This window comes from Setaria viridis, chromosome 7, assembly GCF_005286985.2.
Source record: "Setaria viridis chromosome 7, Setaria_viridis_v4.0, whole genome shotgun sequence".
NCBI lineage: Eukaryota > Viridiplantae > Streptophyta > Magnoliopsida > Poales > Poaceae > Setaria > Setaria viridis.
The window spans coordinates 18,290,354-18,305,541 of record NC_048269.2 but is presented as its reverse complement, the minus strand read 5'-3'; the positions used below and the strand labels follow the sequence as shown (position 1 = coordinate 18,305,541).

The 15,188-nt window shown below is 49.1% G+C and overlaps 1 protein-coding gene and 1 pseudogene across 1 annotated transcript; both read left to right on the top strand.

Annotated features, from left to right (window-relative positions):
* The first annotated feature begins 10,013 nt into the window (after positions 1 to 10,013).
* Positions 10,014 to 11,466, top strand: LOC117865076 (momilactone A synthase). The gene is made up of 2 exons (XM_034749158.2): positions 10,014 to 10,336; positions 10,508 to 11,466. Exons 1-2 carry the CDS (start codon positions 10,293 to 10,295, stop codon positions 11,289 to 11,291), a joined length of 828 nt encoding a protein of 275 aa, XP_034605049.1. The 5' UTR covers positions 10,014 to 10,292; the 3' UTR covers positions 11,292 to 11,466.
* Positions 11,467 to 12,019: 553 nt separating this feature from the next.
* Positions 12,020 to 13,546, top strand: LOC140223463 (glutathione S-transferase T3-like; annotated as a pseudogene).
* The last annotated feature ends 1,642 nt before the right edge of the window (positions 13,547 to 15,188 follow it).

The following is a 15,188-nucleotide window of genomic DNA, read 5'->3' as shown; positions in this document are numbered from 1 at the left end:
TTGTACAGATGGAGTCTAATTCGCGAGATGAATCTATTAAGTCTAATTAGTCCATGATTTGACAATGTGTTGCTACATTAACCATTTACTAATGATGGATTAATTAACTTTAATATATTCATCTTGCGAATTAGATTCCATCTGTGCAATTAATTTTGTAATTAGCTCATATTTAGTTCTCCTAATTAATATCCGAACATTAGAGACGATCCTACGAAAGTTTAGCCTATCGTATCAGCGCCGAGGCATCAGGGGACAAGTACCGTCACCTGCAATGATGGTGCTCGACCACGAATCGGAACTCGGTCTCGGCGGCTGCTCAATCAGGAGGTTTGCTCAAGCGTAGCTGTCACGTACAGAGAGAGCATGCATCATGCATGCGTGTGTGCGTGCATCCGATCGGGTCGACTACAAATTGGTCGTCATTAGGTGTTGATACTACTTGTCTTGTGACAGTAATCAGATGGAGTGAGGGGATCGGAGACATGTACGGTACGGTGCACCTCGCCGGTCGCTTAGCTTGATAAGATTCGATCCGCATGCATGCTGAATGGACAGGCTCAGAGGCAGGCGATACTACCTGCTGTATTGCTCGGTCGGCGACCTGTCCACTCCGGCGACCCCATTGTCCTATCCAAATTAGAGTTCATTTGGTAAGGTTTCGTCTCTTTTAAAACGGATCCGATTCTGGTGGTGCGAATTCTCTAGTATAGATGGGTCATTTTGTAAAACGTTTGGTAAAATAGTTCCTCGTGTTTTGTCATGAGTTGATGAAGATGTCAAATGTTCATTACACCCCTGACAATTTTGTATTATGATTTTCATCAATTTATAGTGTGGTTTTAGTTGAAACGAAAATGATTAATCAATATAATATAGATTAACTAATAATTTTTATTTACAGTGTGGTTTCATCAATTGTTATAACAGCTACAGTATATACTGTATATAGTTTCTCTCTCTCCTCCCCTTTAATTTCTTTACCTTCCATATCCGGTGATTTCTTTTTTTTGTTCCTTATCCAAACGCACAGACCTCCGCTGGCCTTTCTTCCCCGATGCGTCGCTTTCACTGCAAGACCATGCGAGCGACGCGCTCCACCTCCGACCACCCTGGCCCCACCGCCTTGGTCCGACCCCGCGTGCTGCATCTCTGCTACCGCCGCACCCCATCCTAGCTGTGCACTGCACCATTGGCGCCGCTCATCCCGGCCACGCGAGCGCTGCCGCAGCTTCCCTTCACCGTCGTGCGCGTCTTCCCTTCACAGTGAGGCAAGGGTATTCTCACCAAGGATCATGGAGTGGAGGTGAAGCCGGTAGGAGCCATAGTTTTTGGCTCCTCCCTCCTCCTAGTGGAAGGCGGTGAGGGGCTTCTCCCCGGCTTCACCACCGAAGCCATTTTCTTTTTGCTCTTTGGTACAGCAGGAGCCATTCCTAGAGCCCTACCAAACTGGCTCTTAGTAGTCTTCTGACTCGATGATTCGCCTATATTTGACTCGATGATTCGTCTATATTTCGCTCGAAATCGTAACACGATGAAATGAAAACCACCAAAACTGTCAATCGTGCGGGTGTTTGCAGCGTGGGCCTATCCCCTCTCACTCCTCATAGGCCGTCTGGTGATAACACATAAAGGAAGAGTGCAAGAGCTGGCCCCGTCACAAGAGTCAATAAGCCTGGCAAAGCCCAAATACCCAAATTTTAAGCCCTAGAACATTGTTCATTTGCAACAACGGCCCATTCTAGAAAAAAAGAACAGTTAACCATGTTGGTCTACTCCGTCTCATGTTGATCCTCTTCATCCTACCTGGCAGATAGGGAGCTTCTCCACAACATTTGCCCCCGTTCCACGGTCATACTCTCGTCTCCCTCCACAACATTTGCCCCCGTTCCACGATCATACTCTCGTCTTTACGACTATGGATGATGGATCTATCACCTTGGCAGATGGCAGCTACCACACCAATGTGTTGCCTAATTTTCTACACCTTTACCTAACCCTGCTGTCAGCGTCAAGTGAATGGGATCCCCCAAGATGGCACTTACAAGTGGGGCCCACCTGCAGAAAGAGGTTTCCACCGCGCAGCCCAAGTAAGGAGATGGGCCTTACGAATCCGAAGCCCATGAAGGACCCGGGAAATACCGCCTCCACATTAAAGGACCCACTGAAGGCTCACACAAAGGAAACGGGATGCAGCCGAGGAGGCCTCCAGGGAAGCCGCGTGGGAAAGTTTGCCTCCAAGCTAAGCAAGCAATGGCGCATCCTAGCGCAAGAAAGGCGCGACAGTCGAGGTAAGTTGTCAGCAGGCATCCCATCCATGTAAAAACACCATCATTACGGTTGATGGGACGCGCCTGGATGCCTCGGGGACTAACGGCCTCACCTGTCCCATCCAACAAGCGGCAGACGCCACCCTCGTGTCGAGGGCACCCGCCTGGTCCAGGCTGCCTCTGCTAGAAGGGTAGGCCCACTACATGGACTCGGGAGGATGCAAAAGCCTCCCGGGAACTCTGCCAGGAGATAGGGCCACCTCGCAGACCTGGGAAGAGGTGAAAGCCTCCCGGGAAGGATCCCAGGAGCTAGGTTCATTGCCCCATGTCCCGGGATGGTGGGTCCGGACTGAGAGAAGCAAGAATTACCAAAGTAAGATGGTAAAATGTGATGATTGCCGTTTAGGGGGTGTTTGGGAGCACTCCACTCCACAAAAAATTGCTCCACTCCACCAACTCCGAAAATTTCACAGCCAAACGCGTCTAGCTCCAGCAACTCCGGCTCCAGGAAAAAGGTGGAGCAGGGGGGTAGATCCACGTTTTTCATGGAGTACCTCAAGAGGTGCTCCAAAAACCTCCTTTTCAGACCTCCTCATGGAGTTGGGATTATTTACCCACCATTGCCACTGGTTACACAGGTTACCGGTTCGGTTCTTATTTTTCTATCTCCTCCGTCATCTTCATTTCCTCTCCCATGGGGCGCAGGCTGGCAGGGGCGTCCGGCCGGGGGCGAGCTCCCCCGCGGCGGCGGCGCGGCCGGGGCGCAGGCCGGCCGGGGGCGAGCTCCCCCGTGGCGGCGGCGCGGCCGGGGCGGAGGCCGGCCGCGGTGAGCTCCCCCACGGCAGCAGCGCGGCCGGGGGCGAGCTCCCCCGCGGCGGCGGCGCGGCCGGCCGGGGGCGAGTTCCTTGCCAGGTGCCCACCGTCGTGGCGTCCGTGGGAAGAAGAGAAGAGGAGAGGAGAGAGAGGAAGAAGAGAGGAGAAAATAGAAGAGTATGACATGTGGGTCCGTTTACAAAGGGTAAAATAGAACATTCACAACAAGTGCTCGTATTTTTGGAGCTGAAGCACTGCCATTAGCCAAACACGTGCAGCAACTCTATGTTTTTTTGGAGTTGGTGGAGTGGAGCTAGGAAAGTGTGGAGCTGGTGGAGTGGAGCTGGTTTTTCTGAAGTGGAGTGCTCCCAAACAGGCCCTTAGAGGACTTGAACGGGGTGCTCCGGCGCCATGCGTACCAAGGCAAGAAGGCATTAGGGTAAGTGGATGGCACGTCTGAAGAACTATAGCAAGTTGGACGGCCATTAGGCCGTCGCATTCACACGCGCAATATAAAGGGATGGATTGGGATGCAAGGCTCGCCCCAACCACTCCCCACTTAGGCCTGGCCTATAAAAGGCCGGCTCTTGTACAAACAAGACAGATAACTTTAGCAACACAACACACAGGACGTATGGTATTACGCTTCCAAGCAGCTTGAATCTGTCTAAAAACCGTGACGACCGACCCCGAATCTCTCGAGTTAATCTTAATCTAAGTCCCTAATCACGTCTCAGCTTTACCGAGTTTAAATACTCAACCTCCAGTCCGGTCCCGACCCCTGCGATCCGACCCCTTGCCGTGGTCTCCCCAGTTCCGACCCCGCCAACCCCCAACCCACCGTCGGATCTTCCTAAGCCATCCCGCAGCATCGCCCTCTAGTTCGAGCAGTGGACCACCGAGACTGACCGGTGGGCCCACGAGATCTTTTCCCCCAGATCTCCCGTGACAGGCGCACTCGAGTTGCATGCTCGCTTCAGTTTTCACCTGCCGCGTGGCTCAACTCCTCCGACGCCCGCCGCTCCGTCTCGTCTTCGGCCCGCGACCGGATGGATTCTCGCGCCCCCGTCCCCAATCGCAGTGGAAGCTCCCCTGCTACCCTTTCTACAGCACCTCGCCGCCCGCGCCCATCATCACATCGCCAGATCCCGGCCGCAGAGCCCGATGCCACCCGTCTTTTCTGTCACCTCGCCACCGTCGCGCCGCCCGGTCTTCGCTACACGACGATTCCTCCTCCGCCAACCCAGACCGCGGCAGCGACAGCTCCTTTTCCCGCCCTGTCAGAAGCCGCCCCGACAATCTGTTGCTCCGCGCTCGCCCACGCGCCCGCAGCCGCCTGTCTTCTCACCTGTGCGCCCTTGTTCCTAGCGCCATTTTCCCGGTCACTTCCATCAGATCCACCGCACGACGACGCCCGCCTCCGCCAAATCTCAACCACTGGCAAACCCGCGCCTGCGCCGCCCTGACGCCAGTGCCCAATGACCGCCGACGTCATCCCCGAAGTCCTGCTCCACCGCCCTCGTCGCGCAATCGCCGCCCGGGCAGAGCACTCCATCGCTTCTTCCCCGGCCTTCGCGCCGCTCCCCCCTTCTCTCTTCCGCGTAGCTATAAAACGGGATGCGCAAGCCCCGCCGGAGTTTCCCTTGCCCTAGCTGCCATCTCTCTTGCTCCTTGTTCGAGCTCACAGCGCCACCACCTAAGTCTGAGGAACTCTCCTCTCTGCTCAAGCACCATCGCTTTTCCCCGATCCGCCAGCCACTGCTTTCAGTGCTGCCCAAGAGCTTGCTTGTGATCCACAAGAAGCACCGCCGCCGCCGGACATTCTCGCCGCCGTCCCAAGCCCTCAGTTCTTCCGCCCAAGCCTCCTCTGTAAGATGAAGGTAGGCTGCCGACCCTTGTTCGCTCCGCCCGACCCCGGTTCCGTCTCGCCTGACCCTGTCTGTTCCGCCGACCCTTCTCCGCCTCGCCCGAGGGCTCTAGCACACCAAATCCTCTAGATTAAGGGTCAGATCATAAGTTCCTTTCCTCCGACCCTTACCTCTTGATCTCCACCAACTCCATTGAACCTCCCCACCCTCCTGTAACTTGTCGCAAGTTTCTGGGCTCAGACTTGCAAGTGTCGCTGTTGAAATAACCGTCTATGCTAACCAATGCATTGCATTCGTGTAGAGCTGCGTCTCGCCGACGGCTACTACGAGCTGCACCCGGCGCCAGAAGACGACGGTGTAGCTGAGCTCCTGCCCCCAGAAGCCGAAGCTGCCCCAGAAGTCGAGCAGTTCCCTTCCTCTTTGCTCGAAGGCAAGCCCCGGATGCATGAAACCCCTATGTTTTCCAAACTTGCGCATGCCTTCTGCATCTTGTTTGTGCATTTACGTATAGGAGTTGTTTGCAACCCTAGATATATAACTTAGATCCCTTGATCTGAACACTAGCTGTTGGACCGAGTAGATGCTTTGCTTAAATAGGAAGCGGTAAAAGCTGAGTGATTTCCTGTCACTCGCGAGTTTATAGGAGTTGGTTGAGTTCTCTTCTGTTACAACTGTAAGGACGATGGACAGGGCAGGGTTTTGGGTAACTCTTTGGTGGTTGGCTGATCGCCCCCGTCTGTCTATGAAACTTGCTAAGGCCCGACAGTGGTGGTGTTCGTGATCAAGTGTTTGAAAGTACTAACCTCATACTTATTATGGGATGAGGAAGCCTAGTACCGGATTGAACCTAGACGTGAGCGGTCGCCCCATTGTCCTTGGAACGGAGTTTCCCCTGCGGCCGCACGTGGTGGCAAGTGTGGTCACAGAACGGCAGAGGCCGGGTCTGTGGAACCTTGCACCAATGGAAATGGGCCCGACACGGGTTAGGGAATTGATGGGGAAGGCCGACACAGGAAGCGACCCTCGGTGGTGCACGGATGTCGTGAGGTTAGGTTCACCATGCATGGTTAAAGAACTCGAATCGATTCGTCTGCCTCTCACAGTTTGAGACTGCTTGATCGCTATGCTACCCTGAGTAATGATGGAATCTGATGATAACTTGGTCTCGATGATGTTATATACCCTATGTTTGGTTCTATGGTTGCTTAGAGTAAGTTGCTAACCTAGACCGGATAATGAACTTAGAACCTGAGCTAAAACTTCGAAAATAAGGATCTACTTAGTGCTTCTTGGCAAACAAACCCCTCAGCCAAAAAGCCTTGCATGTCTAGAAGTGGTGGAGTAGCGTACTCCCTGGTGGTTAAGTCTTGTTGAGCTTAGTAGCTCAGCCTTGTTGTGGCTTTTTCTTTTTCAGGTGAAGTTGCTGCTCCCGAGTCTTCTTCTGTTGGCACTTGGCCGCCCCAACTCCCTCCGGGTTGGACGGTTGAGTGGGATCCCTCCTCGGACGGCGAGGAGAGGGATCACTGACGTCCTGGCTGGCCTCACTAGGGATGTCCGACCCCGACGAAGTAGCTTCCGCTTGCTGTTTTACCTTCTGTTGTTTCCTTTTGAACCTTGTAAAACTCTGATGTTGTTTTATAACCAAACTAATGGTTAAATTGCTTAACTTAGTGGACTTGTTGTATTCTCTGGAACCGCTCACCTTCGTGTGGGTTTGCTATTCAGGTCCTGTTCAAGTGGTTAAATCGGATGAAATCCGACGGCACTTCGTGTTTACTTGGTTAAGCATGAGTGTCGCATATCAGGCGGCGTAATCATGTTTAATCAAGCAAATCCGAAGTGGATCCGCCACAAAAACTCTCTTAGCAAAATCATATACTAACTCCCCTAAACGACTCTCAAATCCCTACGCATGAACTAACCCCAAGCCGGATCTCTAAAAGGAGGCCCCTCCGGATCCCTGCTCTCGGTGCTTGACCACCATCACCTGCCCATGGGTCAACTTCAACCACCATAACAGGTGGTGGCCCCATGAAGATCCTTGCTAATCATGTTGGTGAAGCTATCACCATCAATAACAAATTTAGTTTGCAGAGTTTATCCTTGATTTTACATTCAGATTGAAACACTCCATCAATGCCCCTATTTCTCAGCAGTAGCGTTAGCATTCTCATCCTTCTTGACCACCAGTAAGTTTAAGCCTTCCTTTTTGGAGCTTTTTCTTTCACTTCAGTGGCAATAGATAGTCTTCGGCCGTGCTGTTTTTGATGGGGGAAGGATTTTCAGAACCAACAATCTCAATCTCATCCTTTTTTATCTTGCTGGACCTTCTCTTTTTTGTGATGCAACTTCATCTTCACCAATTAACATTCCACCACATTAACACAAGAGTAAAATATATGTACGGTCCCTGAACTTGTCCCAAGGTGTCATCCAGATCCCTAGACTCTCAAAATGCATTTTTGGGTCCCCAAAATTGTTGTCTCAAGGTATCATCCCAGTCCATAAAAACTCAAAATTCACATTTAGGTTCCAAAACTTATCCTTAGGTGTCATCCCGGTCCCTAAACTCTCAAATTAAATTTTCAAATCTCAAAAAATGTGCCGCTGATGGTAGTGCTTCCTCCTCGCTTGCTACCTTCGCAACCACCTTATACTGTCGATCACACGTGTTGCTTGACACTTTATGGGGGGAGGATAGCAAGAAGGGGAGGCGTGACCAACATGAACGGACAAGATCAAGCACGAAAACATAAGCATCCCTCATTGTCCTAGTCCCGTGGTTTAGACGAGTGAATTCGGGAATTTTAAAATATAGACTAAAATACATGGCCGGTCCTTAAACTTGTCAGGCTGCGTCACTTAGATCCTTGTACTCTCAAATTGCATATCTAGCTCCCTAAACTTTAGCTCGGGTGTCACTTAGGTCCCTATACTCTCAAAATACATATCTTACTCCCTAAACTTAGCTTCGGGTGTCATATAGATCCCTAAACTCTTGAAATTCAGTGTCATCCCACTAATACAACATGATAAGATCAAAATTTATGCTTTCAAGCAAGCCGTTACTTTCATTGGCACATTTTCTGACTTGTTTTATACCCCCTTCAACTTCTCATACTATTCATCTAGTAATTTATCTTATAAACCCCTCATTTTAGTTTAGTAAGTGCAACTACGAGTTATTCAAATTTGAACAATCTTCCAAGAATAATAGAGCACGCTTGTCATGCGCACCTAGCATGTAAAAATATTGCCTCCAAGTAAAAGATCATCAGTCTTTCTGGATTCAGCACATCGATATTCTCCACACACGTTGAGTTAAAATTCACTTTATTTAACTATAATTAAATTATATCTGTGCAAAAATAAGTTTTTATCAATTTAATTGAGATGAGATGACAGATCCTTTCAGAGAGTATATGGACCTAGATGAGACCCAAAGCTAAGTTTAAGGGGCTAGATCTGCATTCTGAGAGTATAGGGACCTAAATGACATTGGAGTCCAAGTTTAGGGAGCCAGATATGCATTTTGAGAGTACGGGGACTAAGTGACACAGCCGGACAGGTTTAAGGACTGGCCATGCACTTTACTCTAAAATATATTTTAAGAGTTTAGTGACTTGGATGACACTCGAGGACAAGTTGAGAGATGTGAAAATGTTTTACGAGAGTTTATGAACTCGGATGACACCTTAAGATAAGTTCAGGTACCTGAAAAATGCATTTTAATAGTTTAGGGACTAGATGACATCCGTGACAAGTTTAGGAACTACACGCTGTATTTTACTCTTAGCACAATAAGAAGACAATACAACATGATGGTGTCAGGTGTAACTTTCCACCATTAGCACAATAAGAAGACAATGCAATTGCAGCACTCCCACTAATACCTTTCGACTGTGTAACATGTTTCTTTCTATGCTCTTTGTGTGGGAAAAAATATCATAAAGGGCACTAACATATTTCTCACGATGATGTTTAGGGAAGGAAAACGTAAAAGAAGTCTTCCTCTTTTCATAGCAGTCAACATTTGCTCGGAACAAGTCTCTCTTTTCATAGTAGTCAACATGTGCTCGGTGTTCTTGATCCATCGTGGAATATATATGAGCTCTTTTCCTTACCTTTTCCACAATCACGCCCCCTGGACGGAGATTGAATTTTTTGCTCCGAGCCTAGAAATTTGAGCGCCAACAATTGTCTTCTTCTGCGTGAAGTTGACTCTTGCACTGTATGGTTTCTGATGTGATTTAATTGTCCTAACCATATAAAAGAAAATTGAATACTCCATCCATCCTTAAAAACACTCTTTAATCTAATTTATCCTAAGTCAAACTGTCTTAAGATTTGCCAAATTTATAAATAAGAGTATCAACATTTGTAACACCAAATAGATATACTATGAAATATATTTTCATGATGAATCTAATGATACTTATCATAAGGATTTGTATAATTTTTTTATAAACTTAGTCAAACTTAAGATATTTCGATTTAGGATAAAATTAAAAGAGCACCCTTTTCAGGAAGAGGGGTACCATTGCAACATGATTCTCGCATCAAGTTATGCCTCTTCGCCCATGGTTTTCTTTTAAATCAATGAGTAAGCATTCATTTGCAGGGAACAATGCGTAGAGTTTTTTTTTTCTATAACCATTAGGCGATATAATCACAAGCCAGCTCAAGTTTTGGTTTAAACAAACCGAGCCACATTTACAAGCAGAGTCGGACCAGCTCATCAATATCTAAGTAAAGCCTTAACAATTGTTAGCCACATTTACACAAAACTTAGCCGGACGAGGAACAGGCAGCAGTGCAGTTTGCAGCTGACACCAATCGATGGGTGATCCGGCCACTCCAGTCGAGATGGCCAAGAGCAACTCTAAGAAGGAGAAAACTAACACGAGAAAACGGAGCTGCCTTACTGTAGCTCGACACGTATATGCGTCGAGCACGGATCGACGAGGACGACTAGCGAATAACCAAAGCATTATCGCCCTATCCACTGCCTTTAAAAAAACAGGAGCGCGCCGGCCGGCCGCGCAGGAAACGACGAGCAAGTGGTTTTCACCAGCGCTGAATCCTAGTGCCATGGCCACTCCGCAGCCCTTCACGACGCGAGACATGGCCCTTGCCCTTCGCGACCGAGGGGCATCTAAGCGCTAGGAGATGCCCGTCGACTAAACAATGGCGTCGCGGCACGCAACTTGTTAATTGTAAATGCCGACCCTGTTGGTCATCTGCACTGCAGCAGCAGTATAAGAAAGACGAACTCGTTCCCAAGTTCCTGCTGGCCGGTGCAAGGAAGTGGGAAGAACACTGACCTGCAGAGGCTGCTGCCATGGCAACCAGCTCCTCTGATCAAGTTCCTGCCGCTGCAAGGAAGTAAGAACACTAGTTGTTGCCTTCGGTTTTCTGCTGTGTTAATTCGATTATCGAGTTCTTTTTTTTTTCCATTTTGGAAGATTTTACTTTGTCAATCGCCAAAAAAAAAAAGATTTGCGATTTGTTACGGTCTGATCAATTTGTTACGTGCTGATTTACGCGCGCGCGCAGGCTGGAGGGGAAGGTGGTGGTGATCACCGGCGGGGCGAGCGGCATCGGCGAGTGCACGGCTCGTCTCTTCGTGAAGCACGGTGCGCGCGTCGTGGTGGCCGACATCCAGGACGAGCTCGGCGGGCGCCTCTGCGCGGAGCTGGGCGCCGCCGCCGCCAGCTACGTGCACTGCGACGTCACCGCCGAGGCCGACGTCGCGGCGGCCGTGGACCACGCCGTGGCGCGGTTCGGCGGGCTGGACATCATGTTCAACAACGCGGGAATCGGCGGCGCGGCGTGCCACAGCATCCGGGAGAGCACCAAGGAGGACTTCGAGCGCGTGCTGTCCGTGAACCTCGTGGGCCCCTTCCTCGGCACCAAGCACGCGGCGCGGGTCATGGTGCCCGCCGGCCGCGGCGGCTGCATCATCGGCACGTCGAGCCTGGCGTCGGCGGTCGCCGGCGCTGCGTCGCACGCATACACGTGCGCGAAGCGCGCGCTGGTGGGGCTCACGGAGAACGCGGCGGCGGAGCTGGGCAGGCACGGGATCCGGGTCAACTGCGTGTCGCCGGCCGCGGCCGCCACGCCGTTGGCCACGGGGTACGTCGGACTGGAGGGGGAGGCGTTCGAGGAGGCCATGGAGGCCGTGGCCAACCTCAAGGGCGTGCGCCTGCGGGTGGCGGACATCGCCACCGCCGTGCTCTTCCTCGCCAGCGACGACGCGCGGTACATCAGTGGGCACAACCTGCTCCTGGATGGAGGCTTCTCCATCGTCAACCCGTCGTTCGGGATCTTCAAAGACTGAGCTTGAGCTTGACCGAGCAATGCATGACTAGTCGTCGTAGTAGCAGTGTGTTGGTGCTCTGTGATTGCTCGGGGGAGAAGTGAGGCCCCTATATTGCGTGGTGCTAGAGTCCGCTCTGCACGCTAAGTGCTTCTTGCAAAATAAATTTGGGGGAAATGTTAGCAATTTGTCACAACGGCTACATCAATTAGTACAAATAAGACAAATAAGCACTAAACCTATACAATCCAATACAGCTGAGTGAGATAGAGTTCAGGGATGCAACAGAACAGGAGAAGTGATGATAGAGGATCAACAAGGTCAATTCCGACGTGCTCTCAAGCTGATAAAAGAAAACCTCCAAGATGCACCTAGCTTTTTGCCATGATACTAAACGATTATTAGTTTATCGCCCTTGAACTCCGTGAACCGGCTATAGCTGGCATGGTATTTTGTACCAACAACAACAAATGTCTTCTGAAGCTTATGATTGTTGCCTTGCGACAGTCACTTCAAGTAAAGTAGAAGTCCACATCTGAATAAAAGCATGCGGGGTTAAAACGATGAGAAAATATGACATGGTTCCACCTTGATCCCATGGAGAGACCTAGGTTCTCCAATGCTACCCAACAAAAGTTCTACTGCGAGGGTGACCGCAATGGGATGAAAAAGCAGTACATAGGGAATATAATATTTCATTCAACCCTCTTATCCTAAAGTAAGAAATAGCAAAAGCTACCCATTGCACTATGGGCGTGCCACAAGATAATAAAATAGTATATGTGTACAATGCGGCAATAAACAAAGAAGGTAGTGGGCAGCCAGGTAACCGTTGCAAGCCAGTAGGTTGCCGTTGACTTTCTGTGCTCCTAGACTACAAAAGTGAAGCACTACTAGTACATTCAAACATTCTTGCTTGAACACCACGGGCACGTTTGGTTTACTGCCAAAGTGCACCATGCCAATCACAGGCGTGCTGGCGAGAAATTGGCTGCCGCTTGGTTCAGTGCCTTCGCGTTGGCGTGCCGATGCGCCCACACCCGCAAAAATAGAGCCGTAGTAGGTTTTTTCGCTCGTGCGTCGGCGAAACCTGGGCAGAGGAATTGGCCGTCCGTGCATTGGCGCGCCCGCTGTTGGCAGGGCAGCGCTAGGCAAAAAGCAAACAGCCCCTACTAGTTCCAATAGACCCATTCTCCAAAAATTTTACAAACTTCATGGCTTAAGACTCCCCAAACTCTGAGAGTAGTGGTTAGATCTCACCTCCTACACCGTACACCCCAATCTTAGTTTCACTTTACATCACCCAATTTTATGCACAACTTCAATCTTTTTGGTCCTTCAGTCCACCAGCCACCATATGGTCACTCTCCTCCAAGATTTAAAGGCGTTCAAAACCAAGGCAGGCAGTTGGCGGCAATCTACTCCACCAAGCTTTCAAGGTTTTCATTTACAAGAAAGCTTCTGTCCCTCACCAACTATGCAATTTGGAGTTGCAATCAATAGATCACCATCTGCTTTGCAATTTAGCCAATCTACTGGAGCTGCAACCAATACTTCTTCCTATCGAACCGAGTCTAGTTCTCCATACCCTACAACATGAGAAAGATCCGGTTACCATTGAATACTCAAGCAATAGCAGCAAAGAAGCACCGAAGAGGTGTACATGCATAAATTATATTGAAGAAGAGAACCACGACTATACGACTACTTAGCTCTTGGATACACCATTCCACTGATCCTGTAAATGGCATTGACAGGAAAGGAGAGTACTACTGGAAAGATGTATATCAAGAGTTCAATAGCAACGCGCCAACAAATGCACACAAGAGGTCAGTCAAGCAACTAAAGTCACATTGGGCTCATGTGAAGAGAGATATCACAAAATTCAGTGCGGTATATGGTAGACTTAGAAGTACATGGAGTAGTGGGCAATCTGATGACATGTCCATGAACAAAGCCCATATGATCTTCCAAAAAGAAAATAAGGACATACCTTTCACCTTGGAGTATATGTGGAGAGTGATCAAGTATCTGCCTAAATGGCGTAGAGTTGTCCAACAAGAGAGCAAAAACAAGAGGACCAAGATTTCATCATCGGGAGCATACACTTCTTCATCCAACCAAGACACAAAGGAGGAAACCATGAGCAAAGAGAAGCGCCCAGAGGGGCCGAAGAAAGCAAAGGCAAGCTAAAATGAAAAGGGAAGGATGATGCACCATCTCCTTTGGGCAACCAACCAAGTAAGAACATGGTTCTATACACTAGTAGAGACTGACTTTCGATGCACCCCCTTTTAATCCCGGTTTAAAGTAGGCCCGGTATAAAAGGGGGTGCGAGGAGTTTTACTCCCGGTTGGTATTTACAACCGGAACTAAAAGTCACCTTTTGTCTCGGTTCAAAAATCAGCCACCCGTGGGGGACCCTTTAGTCCCGGGTGAAAAAATCAGCTACCCGTGGGGGACCCTTTTATCTCGGGTGGTAAGAATAACCCGGACTAAAGGTCACCCTTTTAATCCCAGTTGGTGTTACCACTCGGGACTAAAGCTCACGACACCAACCGGGATAAAATGGGGTCTTTTATCCCAGTTGGAAACTCCAATAACCAGGATAAAAGGGTCCCTCACGCGTGGCTGAAAAAGAGCTAAAGCTCTCGGACCCTTTTATCCTGGTTTGTAATACCAACCGGGATAAAAGGGGGTCTTTTATCCCGGTTGGTGTTTCCAACCGGGATAAATGTGGCTGGGGCAGAACTAAATTCTTCGGACCCTTTTATCCCGGTTTGTAATACCAACCGGGATAAAATGGGGTCTTTTATCCCGGTTGGTGTTTCCAACCGGGATAAAATGGTCCCCCACGAGTAAGTATAAAAGAATTGGATCCCCTATATAGTCAGATGTGGTGTGTAGGTGGGATGGCAAGGAAGCTACGCGCGAGGCTTGAGGTCGTGGGTTCGAATCCCATGAACCATTTATCCCGGTTTATCACGTCTGGCATGGCAGCCCATTTAGTCACGGTTGGTAATACCAACCGGGACTAAAGGGTGTCTTTAGTCCCGGTTACTAAAGGGTGTCTTTAGTCCCGGTTGAGGGACCCGGGATAAAAGACACCCCCCTTTTGTCCCGATTGCTTTATCCCGGATAGTTTTTCGAGAGATTTGCACCTTTCCAACCGGGACTAATACTCAGTTTTCTACTAGTGATATCATGAAGCTATGACTATTAAAGGACAAGAAATGAGAGCATCAGCAAAAGGGAAAAAGTACTAGACCTACTTAAAATTGTTGGAGAAATATACTTCAAACTACAATGAAGCACAACTGAAGAGGCATAAAGGTGTTTTAGACCAGTTGGCGAAAGAACTTGGTAAGGAGTAAATAAGCAGCGAGTATCCTAGTACCTAGTAAATAAGCAGCGAGTATCTGAATTTTTATGATCATTTGAATGCCATAGAATTCTTCTAAGTCTTTCTTTTTCTTCTCATTTTGATGGATTTGGAATTCATCCTTGGGACCTATAAAACACCTACAAAGGTATATCTTGCAAACACATTAGTCCCAATAACTATGTTGCCATTAATCACCAAAGTCATTATGGTCTAGGGCCATTTTCCTTACAGAGACCATGCAAATACTTAGAAACAAGGCAAATACTTAGAAACAAGCTCACTTTCTAGGCCATTGACGTTCATGTCCATGTTACAAAGCTCACACGAGTGAGTGAATGCATGTGGAGTAAGCGCCCACCTAAGCATGGCTTGATGATGTTGGCGGTGCCTGCACCCGTTGCATATGCCTAGCATTATCATGGTCCAAGATGAAAATGGGGTAAGCATGAAGGCATTGATGAGCATGGTCACATGGTCTTGTTGCTGCTGCAATTGGATGCAACTTCGCGACTTTGTATCAATTTGTAAAATAC

Coding starts and splice junctions, on each gene's coding strand:
- LOC117865076 (XM_034749158.2), top strand. CDS start 10,293: ATGGCAACCAGCTCCTCTGATCAAGTTCCTGCCGCTGCAAGGAA. Junction 10,337..10,507: donor GTTCCTGCCGCTGCAAGGAA/GTAAGAACACTA, acceptor GCGCGCGCGCAG/GCTGGAGGGGAAGGTGGTGG.